This window comes from Gymnoscopelus braueri (assembly GCF_963280865.1).
Source record: "Gymnoscopelus braueri genome assembly, chromosome: 3".
In the NCBI taxonomy this organism is placed as follows: domain Eukaryota; kingdom Metazoa; phylum Chordata; class Actinopteri; order Myctophiformes; family Myctophidae; genus Gymnoscopelus; species Gymnoscopelus braueri.
Genome location: NC_137612.1, coordinates 33498461 through 33520392, shown reverse-complemented (window position 1 = coordinate 33520392; position 21932 = coordinate 33498461). Strand labels below are relative to the sequence as shown.

General features: G+C 42.9%; 1 protein-coding gene across 1 annotated transcript in view; it reads left to right on the top strand.

Moving 5' to 3' along the window:
* The window catches only part of LOC308081897 (TOX high mobility group box family member 2-like), a gene marked incomplete at its 3' end in the record, with an annotated part of 399667 nt that overhangs the window by 86672 nt on the left and 291063 nt on the right, over window positions 1–21932 (top strand). The window contains exon 3 of the mRNA XM_080423513.1: window positions 14117–14176. Within this exon, the coding sequence (XP_080279639.1) occupies window positions 14117–14176 (60 nt within the window). The remainder of the gene's footprint in view (window positions 1–14116; window positions 14177–21932) is intronic.

Genomic DNA, 21932 nt, shown 5'->3' with positions numbered 1-21932 from the left:
TAACCATTATTTTACACATTAAAAAATAGCAGATATACAAGCTAGGGATGTTAACAATTAATCTATAATCGATTAGCTACCGTTAAGAATTTATTCAATACATTTTATCGATTTTCAATTAATAAAAAAAAATGCTTGTAAATCTGCATTTTTTTTTTAAATCTTAAAAATGTTTGCAAATCTTTGAATATATATATTTTTAAAGCGAACATTTTTAACTCAAATCTTTGCTTCTGGGGGTCTTTGGAACTAAATATTTTGAGATGCGGGTCCACTGCCAAATACATATCATTGTGGGGGTCCTTGACATGAAAAAGTTTGAGAACCACTGATATAGAAACATACGTATTTCAAAAAAATATTTTTTGGGGGGGAGGGCTAGTGAAAGTTACAGGTATGGTGTTGTGATATCAAATGTGAGCTTACCACAATCACAGTAATCCTTAATCATATTCCATCATATTCAAGGGCTTTTGGAGAGAAATGAGACAGACTCAAGTAAAAATTGCATGACTGGTGACGGCCCTATTGGGACCTGGAGGGAAAACAGCCCCAACAAGGCTGCAATGTCTTATGGTGACAATATTTTGAATGCCAGAGCACGGAGCCAAAGATAATAGATTGCGTTTCGTTTTTTTCCCAAGATGTTTGTCTACGGCAGAAGTTTTGTTTTCGCAACTATTTATAGCAAAACACATTCCAATGATGCCACTGAATGCATGTGATGTGTGTGTGTGTGATACAATATTAATTGGGCTATTTGCACAAGCAATGGGATCGGCGACAGTGGGTAGGTACTACTAACACAGTGAAATTCTCAGAGTTCATTTAGAGCAGTGGTTCTCAACCAGTGGTCCGGGGACCACCCGTGGGCCTTGAGGGGGTTCCAGGTGGTCCCCAGCTAAATGATGGAAGAGTTGGTAACCAAATGGACCCTTATAGATCTTTTACTCTTGAGTGCGTAAAATGAAACCAAATGGACCATCACTTAATTAAAGAATTGTTATTTTGATCAACGTTTGGCCTGTTATCTCTCCTATGGCACCAACATCAATACAGCATGGAATTGTGGACAGAATCTTATCCAACGACAACAAAATAATCTAAGTCTTGGGTCTGAGAGGCTAAATCTCATCAAATGGTGGTCCGTGGCTCAAATAAAGAATAAATAATGGACCTTGATAGGAAAAGGGTTGAAAACGACTGATTTAGAGTCACATTTGTACACATTCTGAGTTAACTGAGCACTAAGGAGAATGGAGAATCAAGTGGGGTTTATTTGTCACTCACGCATACAGGTACAAGCTGTGAAATGTCGGTATGAAATGTTCCGCAAAGACTGTGATAACAATACAATATAACAAGATAACAATAATACTGGATGTACCCACAACAGCAAAAAGGATAAGATAAGATGGTATTATAAAACCTCTTTGACCTTGAACGCATCTGTGTCATTTTTAGATTTGAGCTAAAAAGCATTATTTTACACTTTGGCCATTAAAAAATAGCAGATCTACAAGCTCACAGCGCGGCACCGAGTGGCGCGCTACGAGCTTGAAGATCTGCTATTTTAGAAAAATCTTGAAAATGTGTGCAAATCTTTGAATATATATATTTTTAAAGCGAACATTTTTAACTCAAATCTTTGCTTCTGGGACCCCCTGGAACAAAATATTTTGAGATGGGGGGTCCGCGGCCACTGGAAACACTCTGCTACACCAGTGGGTCTCAAAGTGTGGTCCAGGGACCCTCGTGGTTCCTTGACAGGGTTCTAAATGGCCCCTTACGGGGTGTGTGACTCTGTCAGGTCACAAATGGAACGAAGTGGACCCGTAAAGGGTCCATCTGGTTACATTTTGTACACTCTCAGAGTTATGGGGGTCCTTGGAAATTAAAACGTACCGTACCACCGTGCTACACTAAGTGGAACAATGGATAATTAGTATCACTGGTAACACCTGTGAAGGAAGTAAGTAATAGGCCCAATTTCTTCTCCAATATGGCTGCTGTGCATAGAGCCTATTTAGAATGAGGATTTGACTGCGTATTGGTGCTTCTTACAGCCGGGTTCCCCTGTTAGTCACAATAACCGAGCTATTACCGGAGCAGAGAACCGTGTCCTCCCGTGTCGCTTTAAAAACAGCCACTTGTGGAGGAAGAAAGCGAGATAGCCTCGCTGCTCCATTTCATCTCCTCACTTGCTCCTTCTGGACTATTTTTCTCCTCCTCCTTGACTTTTCTGAAATTGTGCTCGCGGGGCCCTCGTAGAGAAAAGGAAGAGGCTCCCCCACACACACACACACACACACACACACACACACACACATAATAGCGTTTGGCTATTTCTGAATTATTTGACTGCTCCCGAAAGAGAGGGCCCTTTGTTGGCCCTCCCAGGAGACTGCCTTGAAAGGATCCCATTGTGCAGTAGGCACTATGATATAATGCAAGCAGCTTTAATAGATTTAATGGAATACACAGACATGGTTTCTCCTGGTTCCTTGTTGCGAGGCGAATCCGGCCCCTGCAAATCGGATGGAAGGGACCACATCTTAAAGAAATTAAATTGTGTTTTGATACCTCCCCCCACCCCCCCCCTCTCTGCTCGTAAATAAGACAGTCTTTTGCTCGTATGATAAACGCACGTTTTTCGAGCCTAACAGAGACCGCTGCGGTTACGCGTTGTCATTGATATGTCGGTTGTGTTTTTTGTTCACTCAGGTGATTGGGGTTTTATTTCTTTTAGCGTATATATGTATATATATATCACACCGTCATCCATTTCTGGGGTGTTTGTTTCTTTTCCGAGTTTTTCCACCTGACTTGGGTTGTGTGAGTCAAGGTTAGGGGTGTGGGGGGGGGGGGGGGGGGGTTATGGAAGGGGGAGGGGGAGGGGTTGAATGTCAGTTGATGTCTCAGCTTTGTTTTTGTTGTGTTAACGGGGGAGCACAATGGCGCGATTGTTTGGCCATCCGTAACCTTACACCTACCCGGCGATCTCTGGGGGTCAGGGGGGCTTGGGGGGGAGGGGAGGGGTGGGGGTATTGGGGTAGAGGAGGGGAGGGTGGGTTTTTTAAGGGGGGGATATAGGTTTGGGGTGTTAGTCTGACGAGCTGCAGGTTTTTACAAATAGAAAGGAAGAAACCGTGGAGTAATCCGTCCAGCGTAGTGAGCGTATATATATACCGCCTTAAAAAACCCATTCAGCCTCGTCCATCCGTGTGCATACCTATACAGTGGAAGACGTACTCAGATTCTTACTCTTATCTTATTCTTCAGATACTTAAGTAAAAGGAGCAATACCGCGATATAAAAATACTCTGTTACAAGTGAATAGCCTATGTCTAAAATAGGGATGAAGTGGTTAATGTATGTTTTATAATGTAATAATTTATATCTGCAAAGTAACTAGTAACTAATACGTTTTCAAATCATTGTAGTAGAGTAAAAGTACAATATTTGCCTCTGAGATGTAGTGGGGTAGAAATAAAAGTATTGAAAATTGGATATATTCCAGTAAAGTAAAAATACTTCAACATTGTACTTACTGTAAGTACATTACTTGAGTAAATGTACTTAGTTACTTTACACCACTGTACCTATACACCAGCAGCCTCTCATCCAGGTATAGCTCTTATGAAACGTTCCCGTTTCTCTTAACAATTGTGAGCGCCGGGCCGGGGCTACCTCTCTCTCTCCTCCAGGCCTCTCCTCGTTCGTCCATTTATAATCCCTCTCATTATTTCAAGGTGTCGTCAGAGGAACGACCCACCAGCCTCTTGAAGCCTCACCACCACCACCACCACCACGGCGTAGCGGACAAGACCGCCAAGTCAAGCATGAACCCCTAGATGAATGTTATATCTCAACACTGATAGTGGCAATTAAGTCCGTCATAAGAGAGAGAGAACGAGAGAGAGAGAGAGCTGAGAGAGAGAGAGAGATAGAGAGAAAGAGAGAGGGGAGGAGGGAGAGAGAGAGCTCTTCGCTGCGAGGCTATTGGACCGCATGGTTAAGCATCGTTCGCAGGCTTAAATGCTTTATTTTATTTCGCCGCTCGGCTCGCCGTCTTGCACTATTTGAGCTGCCTCTCTTTTTTATACCCATGTGCAATTTGGTCGTTCCCCTCTGATGGGCCCTCTTCTGTCTGTGACTGACTCTCTCTCTCTCTCTCTCTCTCTCTCTCTCTCTCTCTCTCTCTCTCTCTCTCTCTCTCTTCTCTCTCTCTCTCTCTTCTCTCTCTCTCTTACTCCCTCCCTTCCATATTTGTCATGTTAATGTGTAAAAAAAAAAAGAAGAAAAAGAAGAGAAAATCAGCTGCTCCAATTCATTTAGCTCTCTTTCATTTGAGAGAAGATGAGAAGCAGTGTTTCTTGTGTCTGGCTGCTCTGTGTGGCTGTGTGGACTTCAGTGGTAATAAAGGCCATATTTCATGTGCATGGAGTTATAGGGCTGGGCGTGGCCGAGCAGGTCTGTTATGGGAGAAGAAATATTATGGAAGGTCTAACTTTGTTATCTTTATCTCAGTGGGATCAACGCTTTGCGCATGCGCTCGCTGCACGCTGTGTGTGTGTGTGTGTGTGTGTGTGTGTGTGTATGCGTGTGTTTCTGTGTTGGATACAGTGTGTGCTTACCAATGGCACGTGTATGTGGACACACACACACACACACACACACACACACACACACACACACACACACACACACACACACACACACACACACACACACACACACACACACACACACACACATTCAAAGCCGGTCGCACCTATCCCACACGGCACACCGCATGATTCAATTGTATTGACATGCTAAAAAATACACATACTGTAGATGTAAGGAATATCTGCGGATGAAATGCACACTGCAGCACTGATGATCACATCCACTCACCACACACACACACACACACACACACACACACACACACACACACACGCACACGGAGATCCATATCAGCGCCGGTTCCAGCAGTCCACCATCCCCCACTCTCTCTCTCTCTCTCTCTCTCTCCTCCCTGCGTCCTGGTTTGTGTGTGTGTGTGTATACTGTCTGAGTGTCTTACTGTGTGCATGTACGTTGACATGTGTTTGTCTGAATGGATGTGTGTGCCCGCCTGCCAGCCTCCCAGCCAGCCAGCCAGCCAGTGAATACTCTAATGGCCTCAGTCCTGACACAGGTATTTTGACTGTTGCCTCCGTTCGGTCTGCCACACATTGACTGACTGACTGACTGACACGTGATCACATCAGCTACACTGTAGTGCAGTGGTTTTCAACCTTTTTTCATATCAAGGTCCATTATTTATTCGGCATTTGAGCCGCGGATTCACCATTTTGATGAGATTTAGACTCTCAGACCCACAACTTTGAATATTTTGTTGTCGTTGGATAAGATTTTGTCCACAAGTCCATGCTGTATTGATGTTGGTACCATGGGAGAGATTACAGGCAAAACGTTGATCAAAATAACAATTCTTTAATAAAGCAATGCAGATGTTTAACAATAATTGAACTCTTGAGAGAGTCCATTTGGTTTCATTTTACGCTCTCAAGAGTCTATAAGGGTCCATTTGGTCACCAACTCTCCATCATTTAGCTGGGGACCACCTGGAACCCCCTCAAGGACCACTGGTGGTCCCCGGACCCACTGGTTGAGAACCACTGCTCTAATGGCTTCAGTACTGACACGTGATCAGCTACACCGTGGTGAAACGCCAGGGAGGTGCATGCTGGACCAATGAAAGAGACTAGCGGGGGGCTTTTTTGTCCCTCTTTTCCCTCTAAATCTAAAACATACCTGCCCTAGCTGGCAGTTAGTAGGTTTTCTGCAGGTCATATAATAGGCGAGGGTTTGGGCGAAAATTGCAAGCTCACGACGCGTCACATTGCGATTCGTTGTGAGCTCGTAGATCAGCTGTTTTCGGCGAAGAGATTTGGTGCAAAGGGAGAAAAAGAGGGGGGCCAAGGATAGACCCCAGGGGGACACCAGTCAACGAGAAGGGTTAAGTACATGTTATTGTCTGGGTTTTATATACCGTGGCCGTGGAAATACCCGCTTCTGATTGGCTGGCAGGTGTTCGTTAATATCGGACATAATATCATAAACTGCAAGTGGTTACCGTGACAACACAGCTTGTGTTTGCTGTTTGTGGTTATGGTATAAGATAAGGCATGATGATGAGGTGTCCCAATATTGGAAAACAACACTCTGTTTCTTTACCTTCATCTGTTTATTCTACAATACCGGAACAACTCATCGTGATTTATTACTTACAAAGCAAACGGCAATAATCAGTTTAGTAACTGTAGAAGAAATATAAACGTTTGAAACGATGCAAACTAAATTCTGCAATGAGGTTACGTAATGGTTCCAAACTGTGTGCTACCACACTGGAGTGCACTATGGTAGTAAAGTATTACTTTGGCTATTCAAAAATAGCAGATATACAAGTTCATAGCGCGGCACCGAGTGCTATGAACTTGTAGATCTGCTATTTTTTTTTAAATCGTGAACATTTTTGCAAATCTTTGAAAATATATATTTTTTTAAGCAAACATTTGTAACTCAAATCTTTGAATATATATATATATTTTAAAGCGAACATTTGTAACTCAAATCTTTGCTTCATGGGGGTCCCTGGAACTAAATATTGTGAGATGGGGGGGGCGGCGGCCAAATACATATAATTTTGGGGGTCCTTGACATGAAAAGGTTTGATAACCACTGCACTATGGACCGTATGAAGCCATCCTATGTTTCCTGTCGGGTGGAAAACCTTGTATGTCCAAAACCCTTACTTTTCAGGAAATGGGGAAAAGAACCTGTGTTCTAATGTAGTTCTTATTTAGTCACAAGCTCTTGTTAATACTTTTCATTGGGGCCCGGAACCGCTGGCCTCGTGCTCCGGGCACCTATAGGCTCCAATGCAGCCTGACAGCACATCGCGGGTTCGACTCCCGTTCCCAACAAGCTTTGCCGTATGTCACTCCCCGTCTCGCTCTCTACCTGTTTTTCCTGTCTGTCTCCACTTTCAATACACTATCAATAAAGGCAAAAAGCCCCAAAATTATAATTGGTTACATGTTTATAGAACCCACAGACACACGTAACTTCTTTCTTTTTCGATTTCAAACGTTTTCCAAAATAGCAAAAATGTGTTGTGAGCTTGTAGATCGGCTATTTTCGCTTTCGCGCGACACTGACTATTGTGCAACAAAGTAGGAAAAAAAAAACACACAAAAGGTTGAAATATGGTCTTCTGCCCCGATAGCGAGGATATACAGTAGAGCTAAAGGACAATAATAATACGACAATAGACAGCGTTGAATCCCAACTAAGGCTGTGTGGATGAGGCTGTTTAGTTCCGCTGTGCTCCAGTCAACAGTTGTTCTGTAACCTCAAAGGCTGTGCTGCTGCACTTCCTGCATCAAACTGACATTGGCTCGGCTTTACGCAAACACAATGCTATTTATAGCCTCTCTCTCTCTACCCCCTCTGTTCTCCATTCTCTCTCCATTCTCTCTCTCTCTCTCTCTCTCTCTCTCTCCTCTCTCTCTCTCTCTCTCTCTCTCTCTCTCTCTGCTGCCCCCTTGCCTCTGTAATATACTTTATATTCAAATATTTGCACAAATGTTAAAGATTAAAAAAAAATAGCAGATATACAAGCTCGTAGCGCGGCACCGAGTGCCGCGCTCTGAGCTTGTATATCTGCTATTCTATTTATCCCCAAGCAAGCTCTGCCGCTCTTGTTGCATCTTTTACTTTTTCAATCTTTCATTCTTTCCTTTTCTCTCAAACATTCAATTTTTCTCGTTCTATCTCTCTCTTCTTCTGTATTTTACTCTCTCACTCTCCTCCTCTCTCTCTCTCTCTCTCTCTCTCTCTCTCTCTCTCTCTCTCTCTCCTCCACTTGCTCACTCAGTGTCTCTCACCCATCTCCCTCCCTCCGCAGTAAGCTCTCCACCTCCCTCTCACCTTCACTCTCTTCTCCCTCCCTAACCGTATGCCCCCCCCCACCCCCCCTCCCCCACTCTGTCTGTGTTTTCCTTTGCTCGATTGTTTTGCTGTAGATTTGACCGCTATGATTAATGACCTCAAAGCCACAGAAAAAGCAAATAGAGGGGAAAGAGAGAGGGGGGGGGGAGGGAGAGAGAGGTAGAGAGAAAGAGAGAGAGAGAGAGAGAGAAGAGAGAGAGGGTTGAGAGAGGGAGAGAGAGACGACAAAAACACCCTTCTCTCATGGACCGCCGCCCCTTTTCCTATGTAACACGACTGAGATTACACCAGACATCCAAATCTCAGCCACTTATTCCCTAATCTGTATGCCGCTGCTGCCGTATTAAAACCAAGCTCATATCTCACACTTTGGTCATTTCTTTTGGTCTATTTTCGTCCTGTGTTTTGCCTTGTGGCTCAGGCTCAATTTACACTCCATCGTACAACGATGTCGCTCAATGAAAATAAATAGCCATTGTAGGGCTTGTAGATTGGCTGCTTTCAGTGAAGCCACACGTCGTACAACGAAGTATAAATCAGGACTTTATGATCACCCAGACAATGGGACCGTGAAGCCAACCTGTTGCAAATTGTCATTGTGATCAAACATGTCCATGAGGTGCTAATGGTGTTTGCACTTGTAAAAGACCGTAAAGTTGAGCTTTCCCTGGACATTGATCACGTGACTCATTGCATGAGACTGAAATCTCTAAGTATGTAAATGTCATCTAACTCGTCCAGACACGGCGCACGCACGCACGCACGCACGCACACGCACACGCACACGCACACGCACACGCACACACGACACAAGACACACTACAGGTCAGTACACCATGTCCTCTGGGCTGTAGCTGTACATAGTAATGTGTTCTTAATTTGCCTGCTTAAATTACAGTTCATAATGTAGGGAGAATGGAGCTTAGAGTGTTTTTGGCCACAAGCCCGGCAGATCAGATCTAGCTGACTGGCCCTGACTGTAGCTTCTTCTCAGCTTATTCAAAGTTAGCCTTGGTGAACACACCAATCTGAACCGAACTGTGCCAAATGTGAGCTAGAGTGCTGGTAAAAAAATGTTTTATTTCCGAATATAATCTAGCCTGGGTTGCCAGTGTGTCAGGGTGAGTGCTACTGTGTAGGCCAGTAGTTCTCAACCTGTGGCGTCAGGACCCCCAGGGGGGTCCCCACATGATTTTGGGGGGGTCCCCAGGTGATAGTGAAGACAATTTAAGAACTTTTAATACCTAAAAAAAAAGAGGGAAAAAATGAAAAATACCATTACTGCAACAAAAGTAATCAACAAACTATGCTATAAAACATTTGCCAAATTGTCAAATAATATTAGAAAGAGACAAACATTGTGAAAATAGCAGATCTACAAGCTCACAACGCCTCGCAAAGCGAGGCGTTGTGAGCTTGTAGATCTGCTATTTTCACAATATTTATCTGTGGAACGGAGTCAAAACAAATGGGGGGTCCCCAGTTCAAATAGGTTTATTTTGGGGGGTCACGGCCTGAAAAGGTTGAGAGCCACTGGCGTAGGCTATAATAGTCTGTTCTGTTGCGTATAGACAGAGATCCTAAACACACACATGGACTCAGTTTAGCCGACAAGCTGCCACGCACAACCTACTGTATATAGCACAAACTAATTATAACCTTTTCATCTTGATTTCCCCGTTGTTTGTCTGCTTTTCTCCTGAAACGCGTTTGGTGCCCTTAGTGACAATTGTCATCGCGACAGTATAGACGCAGACCACATTAGCACCCCTAGCATCTATTTCCATCCAGGAGATTTAGCGTGCAGGTGTGAAAGCAACACAAAACAGCCTTCATCCAAGACGCCATCACATCATCTAGCATGTGATTACAAACTACATGTAAAACAGCTTCCCGGGCGCAATAAAGAAATTGATTCAATTTTCTTTCCGCTGAACGCAATGATTGTTTCGTGGTAATGGTGCTATCAGGCAGAAATCATTGCGCCGCAAGTAACGGTTCTATCAGCTGGCTGAGATATAATAGTATGTGGAAGATGAGAACGGGTGGGGGTTTCACGCCGCATAATGCTGCTAGTTATTGCCTTTGTGCTCCGGTTTGTTCTCTGCTCCTTTGCCAAATATGAGGACGCGAAAGCAAACAGAGCGGTGCACGTCATTCCTCTCTGTATGCGTCAGTGTCTGCCCTTCTAAATTGTAATACGGTTTATTACCGTTAGTATGCAATTACTTAAAGCACACATTGTTTGGAAATAGCAAATCTACAAGTCACAATGCCTCGCGATGTGACCCGTTGTGAGCTTGTAGATTGTCTATTTTCGAATAAAATGTAAGTATAACATTTTTGTTAAAGTGGTTAAACTGATTTTGATGTTGTATTATCTAATTTCGCTGGGGACCCCCTGGAACCCCCTGGAACCCCCTGGAACCCCCTCAAGGAGACCCCACTTTGACCCCACGCAATATCTCCCCTTCCCAATCGGTCGCTTATATTAGCTCAGCAGCAAGAAATGGCAGCCCTCCCATGGGAGACCATGGGTTCGAATCCCTAAAATGAAGCTGCTATATTTACGGATTGCAGCTTTACTTTGTGCGTACGGTATGAGATATGGTGGAAGTTACACGTTCCACTGTATTTCAGCCACTGGGTCTGATTAGTGAGGCTTGGCTGGTGGAAAAAAAAAAGAAACGGGAAAAAAACGTTGACACAGTAGGGGTCAAAGGTCAGGTTCCTTTAATTGTTTGGAGCGAGTTAGGTCTCACCTAGCAGCAACAGTCTCAGTGACTTTAGGCCCTTTAGGCACACACACACTCATTCACAAGTCAGAGCAGTAATTCATCTCAGAGGCTATTGGCCGTCTCCCGGTGTGTTTCGCTTTCTCATAAAACTGCGGGTGCCAAAATATTGTCATATAGAGAGACAGGGTAGGCCTGAGGGAGTGTGTGCCGGGGTGTGTGTGTGTGTGTGTGGGTGTGTGTGTGTGTGTGTGTGCCCAGTGGTGTAAAGTAACTAAGTACATTTACTCAAGCGCTGTACTTAAGTAAATTTTTTGGGTATTTTTACTTTACTTGAGTATTTCCAATTTTCAATACTTTTACTTCTACTCCACTACATCTCAGAGGCAAATATTGTACTTTTACTAGTTACTAGTTACTTTGTAGATTTAGATTATTATTACAAAACATAGAGGAACCACTTCAGCCCTATATACATTTCGGCCATTTGAAAATAGCAGATCTACAAGCTCACAATGCGTCGCATCGCGACGCATTGTGAGCTTGTAGATCTGCTATTTTCAAAAGATTGTTATACATTCGAAAACTGGGACATTCTTCATATTGAGTACTTTTGCTTGTGGTAGTTTAAGTACATTTTGATACTAATACTCTTGTACTTTTACCCAAGTACATTTTGAATTCCGGACTTTTACTTGTAACGGAGTATTTCTACATTGCAGTATTGATACTTTTACTTAAGCAAAAAAATATGAGTACTTTTTCCACCACTGTGTGTGTGCGTGTGTGCATGTGTGCGTGTGCGTGTGTGTGTGTTCTCTTAAGCTGTGGCCTCTGGCTATGACCCCAGTGTTAATCACAGCTATAGCCAGAACAACCACAGGCCTCCACTGCTGCTGAGGCTCTCACACGGCTCTGTTCCTGCACAGTCTCTCCTCCTCTCTTTTATCTCTTATTCATGCTTTCTGTCCACATCCTCCTCTCCTTCCCTCCCCTCTTTTACCCACCATTTCTTCCACTGTTCTTCCCCTGTTTCACGTTGCCCTCCACTCCTTTTCAGTGGTATAAAGTAACAGAGTACATTTACTCAAATACAGTACAGTACAATACAGGTACAATTTTGAGGTACTTTTACTTTACTGGAGTATTTTCAGTAAAGTAAATACTTTTACCTCTACATCTCAGAGGCAAATACTGTACTTTTACTCCACTACAATTATTTGAAAAGTTTAGTTACTAGTAACTTTGCAGATATGAATTATTACATTATAAAACATACATTAACCACTTTTAGCCATATTTTATACATAGGCTATTTGAAAATAGCCGATCTACAAGCTCACAATGCGTCGCATCGCGACGCATTGTGAGCTTGTAGATCTGCTATTTTCAAACATTTTACTACTTTCACTTTTGGTATTTAAACGCGTTGTGAGCTTGTAGATCTGCTATTTTCAAACTTTTTTGTACTTTTACTTTTGGTACCTTAAGTACATTTTGATACCAATACTTTTGTACCTTTACCCAAGTAAATTTCGAATTCCCGACTTTCACTCGTAACAGAGTACTTCTACATTGCAGTATTTATACTTTTACCTAGGTAAAAAATGTTAGTACTTTTTCCACCACTGCCCTCACTCCTTTCCCTCTCAGTCTCTCATCTCATCTGCCTGTCTCCTTGCTCTCTCCATACAGTAAGTAGTAGAACCCCCTCCAGGGCTGTTGCCCTCCCCTCTATAATACCCCGGGCTGAGCGCTGTGTGTGTGTGTGTGTGTGTGTGTGTGTGTGTGTGTGTGTGTGTGTGTGTGTGTGTGTGTGTGAGGGGGCCTCTGCCCCGGCCCTGACATCTCTCTGGCAGACTGTGAATGTGCTAAAGTCTGTTCTGGACTCTTGGCCGGACATGGCCCCGATCACTAGAACTGGCAGCCCGGGCTGGCTGGAGCAAGAAGAGTCTGGCTGGGCCCGTTGGCCCACGACCGATACGGGATTATTTCTGGGGAACGATACCGATTATGAGGGACTTATAACCCATTAAAACCGGGGAACGCGCTTTAACCGTTGTTTTATACTTTGGGCTATTCAAAAATAACAGATATATAAGCTCGTAGCGCGGCACAGAGTGCTTGTAGATCTGCTATTTATCACGCCCAAAATGATATGTATTTTAGCCACAAGCTCATAGCGCGGCACTCGGTGCCGCGCTATGAGCTTGTAGATCTGCTATTTTTGGATAGCCAAAGAAATCTAAAATGACACAGTATGCGTTCCCGGATTGAATGGGTTAAGAAATTTAGGTATCGACATATCAGCCGGTATTCCTATATATAGTGTTATATGTAACACATTTTGGGGGAATTATTCTTCAAATATGGTCATCAAACACTTGTAACAAAAATATGTCATGGTGGCAGGATATTTTACTGTTTGACAATAAACTTTATTGTGCAAGAATGACATCAGTGCACTGAAGCATTAAACTTCAACATTTTAAACACTTAAGCCCTGTTTTATTATTTGGCCGTTGGAAAACAGCCGAACTACAAGCTATTTTATGAAAAATGACACGTTCATATGGGAGTCTGTGGGTTCAAATGGGGGTCCGCGGCCAAATACGCATCAATTTGAGGGTCCTTATTAGCGTGAAAATATTTGAGAACCACTCGTCTAGTTGACTTACTGGCTATTTGGCTGAAGTTTGTTTTACTGGGTCTTCTGTCTGTCTGGGTGAATGATGGATGGGTTGAGGAAGGGGTTAACTGGCATAGTAACAGTCTGTCTGCGCTCCTCGCCTGGTTCACTGTGTCAATGGATGACCGTTGCCACGAGTGCTGTGTGTGCTCTCGGCATGCTGGTGATTATCACTCCATCCCGTCTATGTTTTTGTCACCTCTCGTGACACCCGAAGAATCCTGCAGGTGCCTGCACGCACACGCACACACACACACACACGCACACGCGCACACACACACACACACACACACACACATGCACGCACGAATGAACTTGCGCACACACACAGCCATTCAGACATGCTCAGGCTGCAGGCGAGAGCCAAAGCCAAGGAGTGTGAGTTACACCAGCTTTATGCCGGGGCTTAATTATATGTGTCACTAATGAACTGTAATTACTGACATCCACCAGAGCCACATCGAGGTCTATAAGCCAAGGACGCACAGTCATTAGCCCGCTGCGATGCACTGTTTCTCTCTCACAGTACCTAGTGGCTGCCTTACTAACTGATTATCTCTGTTTCTCTCTCTCTTCTTTCTTCCTATCCTTTTATCTCTGTCTGTCTGTCTGTCTGTCTGTCTGTCTGTCTGTCTGTCTGTCTGTCTGTCTGTCTCTCTCTCACTGTCACTGTCTGATCTCACTACAGTTTGATGGTGACAACATGTACATGAATGAAAACAACCAAGAGTTCCTCTCCCCGAACCAGGTGAGTTCAACGTTGTCCCCCTGATTAAAAAAACACCTTTCGGCTGTATATGGGCTGCTTCTTCTTATGAGTTAACATAGATTGTTTAATTGGTTAGTTTTGCCTAGTTCTGCATCCCTTGTTGTATTGCTATGAGCAGGGATGAAAATAACGTAATTGACAACAGTGAGTATGATTACAAAAACATTTGTCTTTTCGTAATTGTCTTTTTTTCCCCTGAGACATAGCTTTTTATTGCAAAATTATAGAAAAATAGGTTACATATTCCTATTGTATCTATCTCTCCAGTGAGAGCCACAGTCGTACTGTACTGTACTGTACTGTACTGTACTGTACTGTACTGTACTGTACTGTACTGTACTGTACTGTACTGTACTGTACTGTACTGTACTGTACTGTACTGTATACTGTACAGCCTGTAGAATTAACGCAGTGACGTGTGCAGCTGGCCATTCTCATAGTTCCATTAATAATTTCGTATAGTTCTTCTTCGTGTAAATAATTCAGCAAATCACAATGATGAAGTCATATTGTGTGTGTGTGTGTGTGTGTGTGCGTGTGCGCGCGCTACAGTACCGTATGTGTGATTTTTACTTGCGGGTGAAAGCCCACAGTTTTGCTGACTTGATTCTGGCCTCAGGACAAATGGTTTTTAACCCATTAAAGGCCTGAAGCCGATTCTAAAAATGTCTTCTAAACCCTAACAGTTTTATGAAAAACCTATGTTTCTATGTCAGAGGTGCTCAAACCCTTTCATGTCAAGGATCCCCAAAATTATATGTATTTGGCCGCGGACCCCCATCTCAAAATATTCTGTTCCAGGGACCCCCCAGAAGCAAAGATTTGAGTTAAAAATGTTCGCTTAAAATATATATATATATTCAAAGATTTTCACAAATTTTCACGATTTTTCAAAAAATAGCAGATCTACAGTACAAGCTCATAGCGCTATGAGCTTGTATATCTGCTATTTTTTTAATAGCCCAAAGAAATCTTTAAAATGACACACAGATGGCGTTCCCGGTCTTAAAGGGTTAATGCAGCTAAATGGACAGAGAGAGCCCAGTGAGAGATAGAGAGAGACCACAGTAAAACACGTGTTTCCTATCCCTGTTTCCTCTCTCCTCCAACTGCATCATGGCAACCGTTGAGGCTGAGTAACACACAGTGGAGCACAGCTGGTCTAGAGAACAACTGGACGAACCATATGGTTGTGTTTGAACAGTGGGATTTAGCAGAGTTTTTTGGAATAAGCCCCCCCCGACACACACACACACACACACACACACACACACACACACACACACACACACACACACACACACACACACACACATGCAGGCCCGGTTGGGGAATTTGTCCTTGTCAATTGCAATTATTAGAAGCGACCCGTATAAACTGCCGCCGTTCTGTTTTCTATCGTGCTGCTCGCTTTATTCCGCCCGGAGACCCGGTTTCTCTCAAACTACAGTAAGCCAAAACAGATCGGATATTTCAACTTTCTAATGTTTTTTTTTCTCTGCAAATTGATGCCTTACTTCATCATACTAGAGTGTGGCGCAAAAGTAGTGAAAATAGCAGATCTACAAGCTCACAACGCACCGCGTTGTGAGCTTGTAGATCTGCTATTTTCACTGTTAATGTTTTTTAAAGATATTTTTGGGGCCTTTCCTGCCTTTATTGATAGGTATACAGTAGACTGACTGACAGGAAATGGGGAGAGAGATGGAGGGGTGACGCGCAGCAACGGTCGTCGGGATTGGGAGTCGAACCAGCGACACGCTGGATTACCAGCCTAGGTGCCCAGACGGCTACGCCAGCCGCCCGGGCCTTCACTATTTAAAAATGTTTTAAAACGATATTAAAAAATATAATTTTGGACATACAAGGTTTCTATCTGACAGAGTCGACTCTTCTATTGAGACATTCAGACCCTGTGGTCAGGTACAGTAACAGTATAGGACCACTACTGGTCGACAAGAGGTATTGCCTGCAAGCTCAAAGCGCAATATCTCCCCTTCCCAAAGCTGTTGTTTTGTCTTAGCTCAGCAGAAGAAAATGTCAGCCCTCCCCACAGGAGACATACGTTCAAATCCCAAATCAAAGCACAAAGTAAAGCCGCAATCTTACGAATTGCGGCTTTAATTTGTGCGTACAGTATGCAATTATTAAGAAGCGACCCGTAAACTTCTGTCTTCCATCCGCGGTTCTTTCTGTCTTCCATCGTGCTCGTGTTTCTCAAACTACGGTGTCCATAATAAGCCAGAACGGATGGCAGGGCTTCTTTGTGGGAGTCCCGACACGAGCATGACAAGATTAGTGATGTTTTTAATGTGCTTGTACAGTATCTGGGGTTTGAGACCTTAGATTTCCCGCTGTGGTCTCAACAGCTTAAAGGACTTAACACGGTCTGCTTCCAGAGCGGCTGTTTGGATTCAGAACAGATCAGTTTAATGGTAATGACTTTGTGACTTTGATATTATGCCGATGTGTCCCACTGATGATGAGCCTGATGGTGTTTGCTGCTGAATTAGAGGAAATGCACACAAAACGTTCCAAACATAGAGTATGAATGGAGGGTGAAGAAAGAGGGAGAGACAGGGGGGGGGGGGTTGCAGCTATTGATTTATCTTCTTAGCGATTATTCTATCGATTGCTCTTTTCGACTAACCGAAGAATCAAGCAGCACCTTTTTTGGACAATATTTATAAAACATTTTGTCAACAAATCAACGTGAAAACATTTTAATAGATTCTTTGTAATTAAAAAATCGATTAGTCTCACAAGCCCTATTTTATACTTAAAAATACTGAGAATATCGGATATATAAGCTCATCACAACGCATTGCAATTTGATGCAAAATTGATTATTTTATTTGAATGAATTATTATTTATAATTGTTTAAATCGACTGGTTCGATTAACAATTTGTCTTGTTAAAATATTTCAAAAATAGTCCAAATGTTAATTTTTTTTTGAAGATTTCTTCTTTTTTAAATAGCAGACCTACAAGCTCACACACTTCACAATGTGACATGTTGAGTGTTGTGAGCCTGTAGCTCCACGGTACATAGGGTTTAAGTGATTAAACTGATTTTGAACGGACTCGTTTTGCCGGGGACCCCCTGGAAACCCCCTCAAGGACCCCTGAGGGGTCCCCGAACACCAGCTTGAGCACCACTGCTATAAAGGAAAACTGAGATTAGTAGAACATATGGCTCTAAAGGCAACTCCGCACCAAACAGACTCGTCCAGACTATTGCAGACTACTCCAGACTGCAACAGACTGGTATTCGGTTGGCAAAAGTTGCCATTTAAGTCTGTCAGCCGACTGGCCATTCATGTGCTAATTTGACTTTTAGCCTGCCAGCGTTGCCAGGTCTGCTTATTATAAGCGACTTTGGGCTTGTTTCCCTGCAAAGCCACTTAGGGATGTTCCCAGCGTTTTTTCTTCACTGACGTGCAGTGGTGTAAAGTAACTAGTACATTTACTCAAGTACTGTACTTAAGTACAATTTTGAGGTACTTTTACTTTACTGGAGTATTTCCAATTGTCTATACTTGTACTCCACAACAATTATTTGAAATGTTTAGTTACTAGTTACTTTGCAGATATAAATCATTATGAAACATACATTAACCACTTTAGCCCTATTTTATACCTATAAGCTATTTGAAAATAGCAGATCTACAAGCTCACAACGTGTTGCGATGCACGCGTTCTGAGCTTGTAGATCTGCTAATTTCAAACATTTTTGTACTTTTACTTTTGGTACTTTTAAGTACATTTTTATACCAATACTTTAGTACTTTTACTCAAGTAAATGTTGAATTCCGGACTTTTACTTGTAACAGACTCAAAGTACATCTATTGCATTCAAGCCTGGAATTTCGTCATTTTAGGGGCAAGGCCACTTGGCCTTTGGTGTTGTAATTTTTTGGAGGGCACAAAGGCCCTGCCCGGCCTTCCTGCCAGGGCAGGAAGGCCATCCAAAAAAATAATAAAGATTTTTAAGTCCAAAAATGATTTTTAAGTCCACGGAAATAATGCATTTAACTTGAAGGTTAAGGATGATTGTATTTTAATATATTATAAGAATAGTATAACTATCTGTGAAATATTACCCATTTATTTCACAAAATAATGTGTTGGCAAATGACCAATATTTAGTTATATAGGTCTCAATATGTCACATTCAGCCCTGGACTTCACTGACTGAAGTAGGGGTCACATTAATCACATTAGATTCACAGAATGTATTTTTCCCACAAGTTATTTTCATTCAAATGAAATGTGAATGAACTTGCACTAATAATGACTTTAGTTGATTTTTCACTCTTTAAAATATAGTATTTCTTAATTATTAATAATTACAGCTTGTAGATTGGCTATTTTCACGATTTTAAATGGTTTTTAAATAATAATAAAAAAGGAACATACAAGATTTCCACCCGACAGCCATAATATATAGCCAATATATGGTTCTGTATCAGTATATGAGTCCGTTTTTGCAGATTTCATTCTAATTGGCTACTATGCCTGAATATGAATTTCATGAGCCTGGGTAGGTCACCCTGGCTTGGCGGAGATATGCCCTGTAGCACACTCCGCACAGCAGCAGCAGCAGCAGCAGCAGCAGGTGAAAGCAATTCACTTAATTGCTCGTTCTCTCTCTCCCTCTTTCCGTCTCCTCAATCTCTCGCTCGCTCTTTCTCTCTCAATCTTTCACTCTCCCTCTGTCTCTCCCTCTCTCTTTCTTTCCTTCTCTCTCTGTCGCTTTTTACCTCCCGCTTTCTCCCTCCCTCCGTTTCTCTCTCCGTCTCTCTCCCTTTCTTTCTCCCTCCCGCTTTCTCCGTTCCTCTCTCTCCCTCGCTCCTGGTATCTCCCTCTCTCTCACCCACTTTCTCCCACCCTCTTTCTCTCTGTCTTCCTCCCCTCTCTCTTTCTCTTTCTGTCCCCTCTCTCCCTTCCTCTCTCTCTTTCTCCCCCCTCTTTCTCTCCCCCTCTCCCTCACGAGAAACAGTGAATGTAGGTTTTCTTAGACATGGTCGCTTGTTTCTCTCACATAATCTGGCAACACCGACAGCCCTCTGTTGTCACTGCCACTGCGCTACCAGTCGGCTAAAAAGCTGAACATGTTCGGTCGGCTCTGGGTCGGCCGAAAAGGTCCCGACGGACCCCCCGACGGACCCCTAACCGACTGGCCGACGCTTCCCGAAGCCAATTCGGCCCAAAATCGGGCCGATTTGGATTGGTCTGGAGCCAGCTTAAGATAACTACAGACCTGAAGCCACCTGTAGCAGCAAGACTCTCTCATTACTGGATACTTGACATTTCAACATTCCAGGGGTCATCGCCATGCTGGCTTCTAGTGGACATTTTTGTCAAAAATTCTATTTTGGCCATGGATATACAAAGTGAGTAGACAAACCCATAAAGAGCTATCCCTAAATGACCATTACAGGTCTGTACCTCTGAGTTATGGGGGTTCTTGAAAATAAAACGTTAGAGAACCACTGTCCTAGTGGACTCCTAATGTGCTGTATAGTGTCATAGTAAATCAGTGTCATACAGTACATATGCTGAAGAAAACCTGGAGACTGACGTTCAGTAATTGGGTCTTATGATCAAAATAAGAACATTATAATGGTGTGTAAAAACTTAAATCTAGAATTTTCCACAGACGAGGACATACTAGGCCCCCTCCTTTTTTCTCTGTACACTAAATATCTTCACACAAAATAGCAGATCTACAAGCTCACCATGCGTTGCGATGCAATGTGTTGTGAGCTTGTGGATTGACTATTTTTGCTGGGTTTTCGCTCCATAATAGAGTCGCTATAGGGTTCATATGGTTTGTAAGATCAAGGTTCCCATATCATATCAACTAACTAAAGCTTATTAACTTCAATAAACATATTTTGTAAGTGACAACTTTTTGCTTTATCAGTTACTTGTTGTTACTATGTTGAACGACGCGGCATAATTTAGACTTGAGGCTTTGAAAAAAACAATTGACTGATGACAGCTGCAGCTCACTTTTATCTGTCTGCTCGCTTTTTAATGATCTCATTTACTCCCCCCCCCCCTTTCTATCTCTCTCTCCCTCTCTCTCTCCCCATCTCTATCTCTCCCTCCCTCTCTCTCTCTCTATCTCTCCCTCCCTCACTCCCTCTTCCTCTCTCTCCCACTCTCCAGTGCATTGAAATGCATTTGGGTCAGTGGTTCCATCTCCAAACTGTGTGAAAGTGTGTGCCTCAGCGTTTGCTGCTCTCTCTCTCTCTCTCTCTCTCTCTCTCTCTCTCTCTCTCTCTCTCTCTCTCTCTCTCTCTCCCTCTCTCCCCCTCCCTCACTATCTCTCCATCTCGCCTCTCTGCCTCTTCATGTAATCTGTGTGTTTAATCTGGGCTACCTATATAAGTGGTTAGCAAGATGTTTGATGTGATGTGATAAGCTTTATCTCGCCCTAAGGGAGGGGAATTCGCTTTACTGTAACAAAACAAAGAAAATGCAGAGCAGGAAAAAGAAGAGAACAAATTGTTTTTGAACAAGTGTTGCTTTGACTTGTTAGACATGATAAAGGAAGTGAGGTACGCCGCCATAACGCATCTGCATATTGTGCCAACATGTTGTTGTAAAGCCATTCATTACCATAGAGCAGTGGTTCTCAAACCTAGTGGGGACGCGAGGATATTGCAGGTTGGCCCCCAAATAATTGGCAAAACACCAAGATTTTATTGGATTACTTTAAAGGTTCTATGACATTCATTTTCACCTTTTTTATTTTTTTATGTTTTTTGGGGGGTTTTATGACCTCAATTACACCCAAAAAATCTGAACTTTGAACATTCAGTGGATTTTCTGTGGTCTGGGGTTTTCTGAATAATTAGGCTGAAAAGTAATCTGTGCTTGGCCCTTGGAGTGTGAAGTCATAGGCCATTAATCCCGCCCACTCTCCTCCTCAACCCTCCCCTCACCTATCCTTTGCTTTGGGGGGGGGGCGGAGCAGAGGCGATGATTGACAGGCAAAATCCCTCAACAGCGACACCCGCAGGCAAAGATTTCTTTTTTCATTGCAGTTGAAAAGGCTTAAGAAATGTAAGAGAAAAACACCTGCCATGGATCACTGGAGTGGAATTTTTAGTTAAAACTTTTTATACACGTTTGAAGGACCATGACAAAGACTTTTAATGTGTGGTAAAACTTAATGTCATGAAACCTTTTAAAACTGTTATACCGGTAAATATGAACTTGAGCTGTACTATGCTGGTTCCATTGATCCAAGCCAGAACACAATCGATTGATTGATCATTACAGGTTTTTTTTATTTTTCGTTATTTTTGGGGGGGGTTTTCTGACCTCAATTACACCCAAAAAATACTGAACTTTGAACATTCAGTGGATTTTCTGTGGTCTGGGGTTTTCTGAATAATTAGGCTCAGAAAAGTGCTGTGATTGGCCCGTGGATTTTCCCGCGGCCCTCTTCTGCTTCTGGGGGAGGGGAAGGGGTCCCTGTAACAAACAAAATATTTTGAGATGGGGGTCCGCGGCCAAATACATATCATTTTGGGAGGTCCTTGACATGAAAAAGTTTGAGAACCACTGATATTATAGCAACATAGGATTAGAAGACATTAGTAGAATCCCCCAGAAGCAATAAGATTTGAGTTACAAATATTCTCTTAAAAAATATATATATATTCAAAGATTTGCACGAATGTTCACGATTTTTCAAAAGATTTCAGATCTACTAGC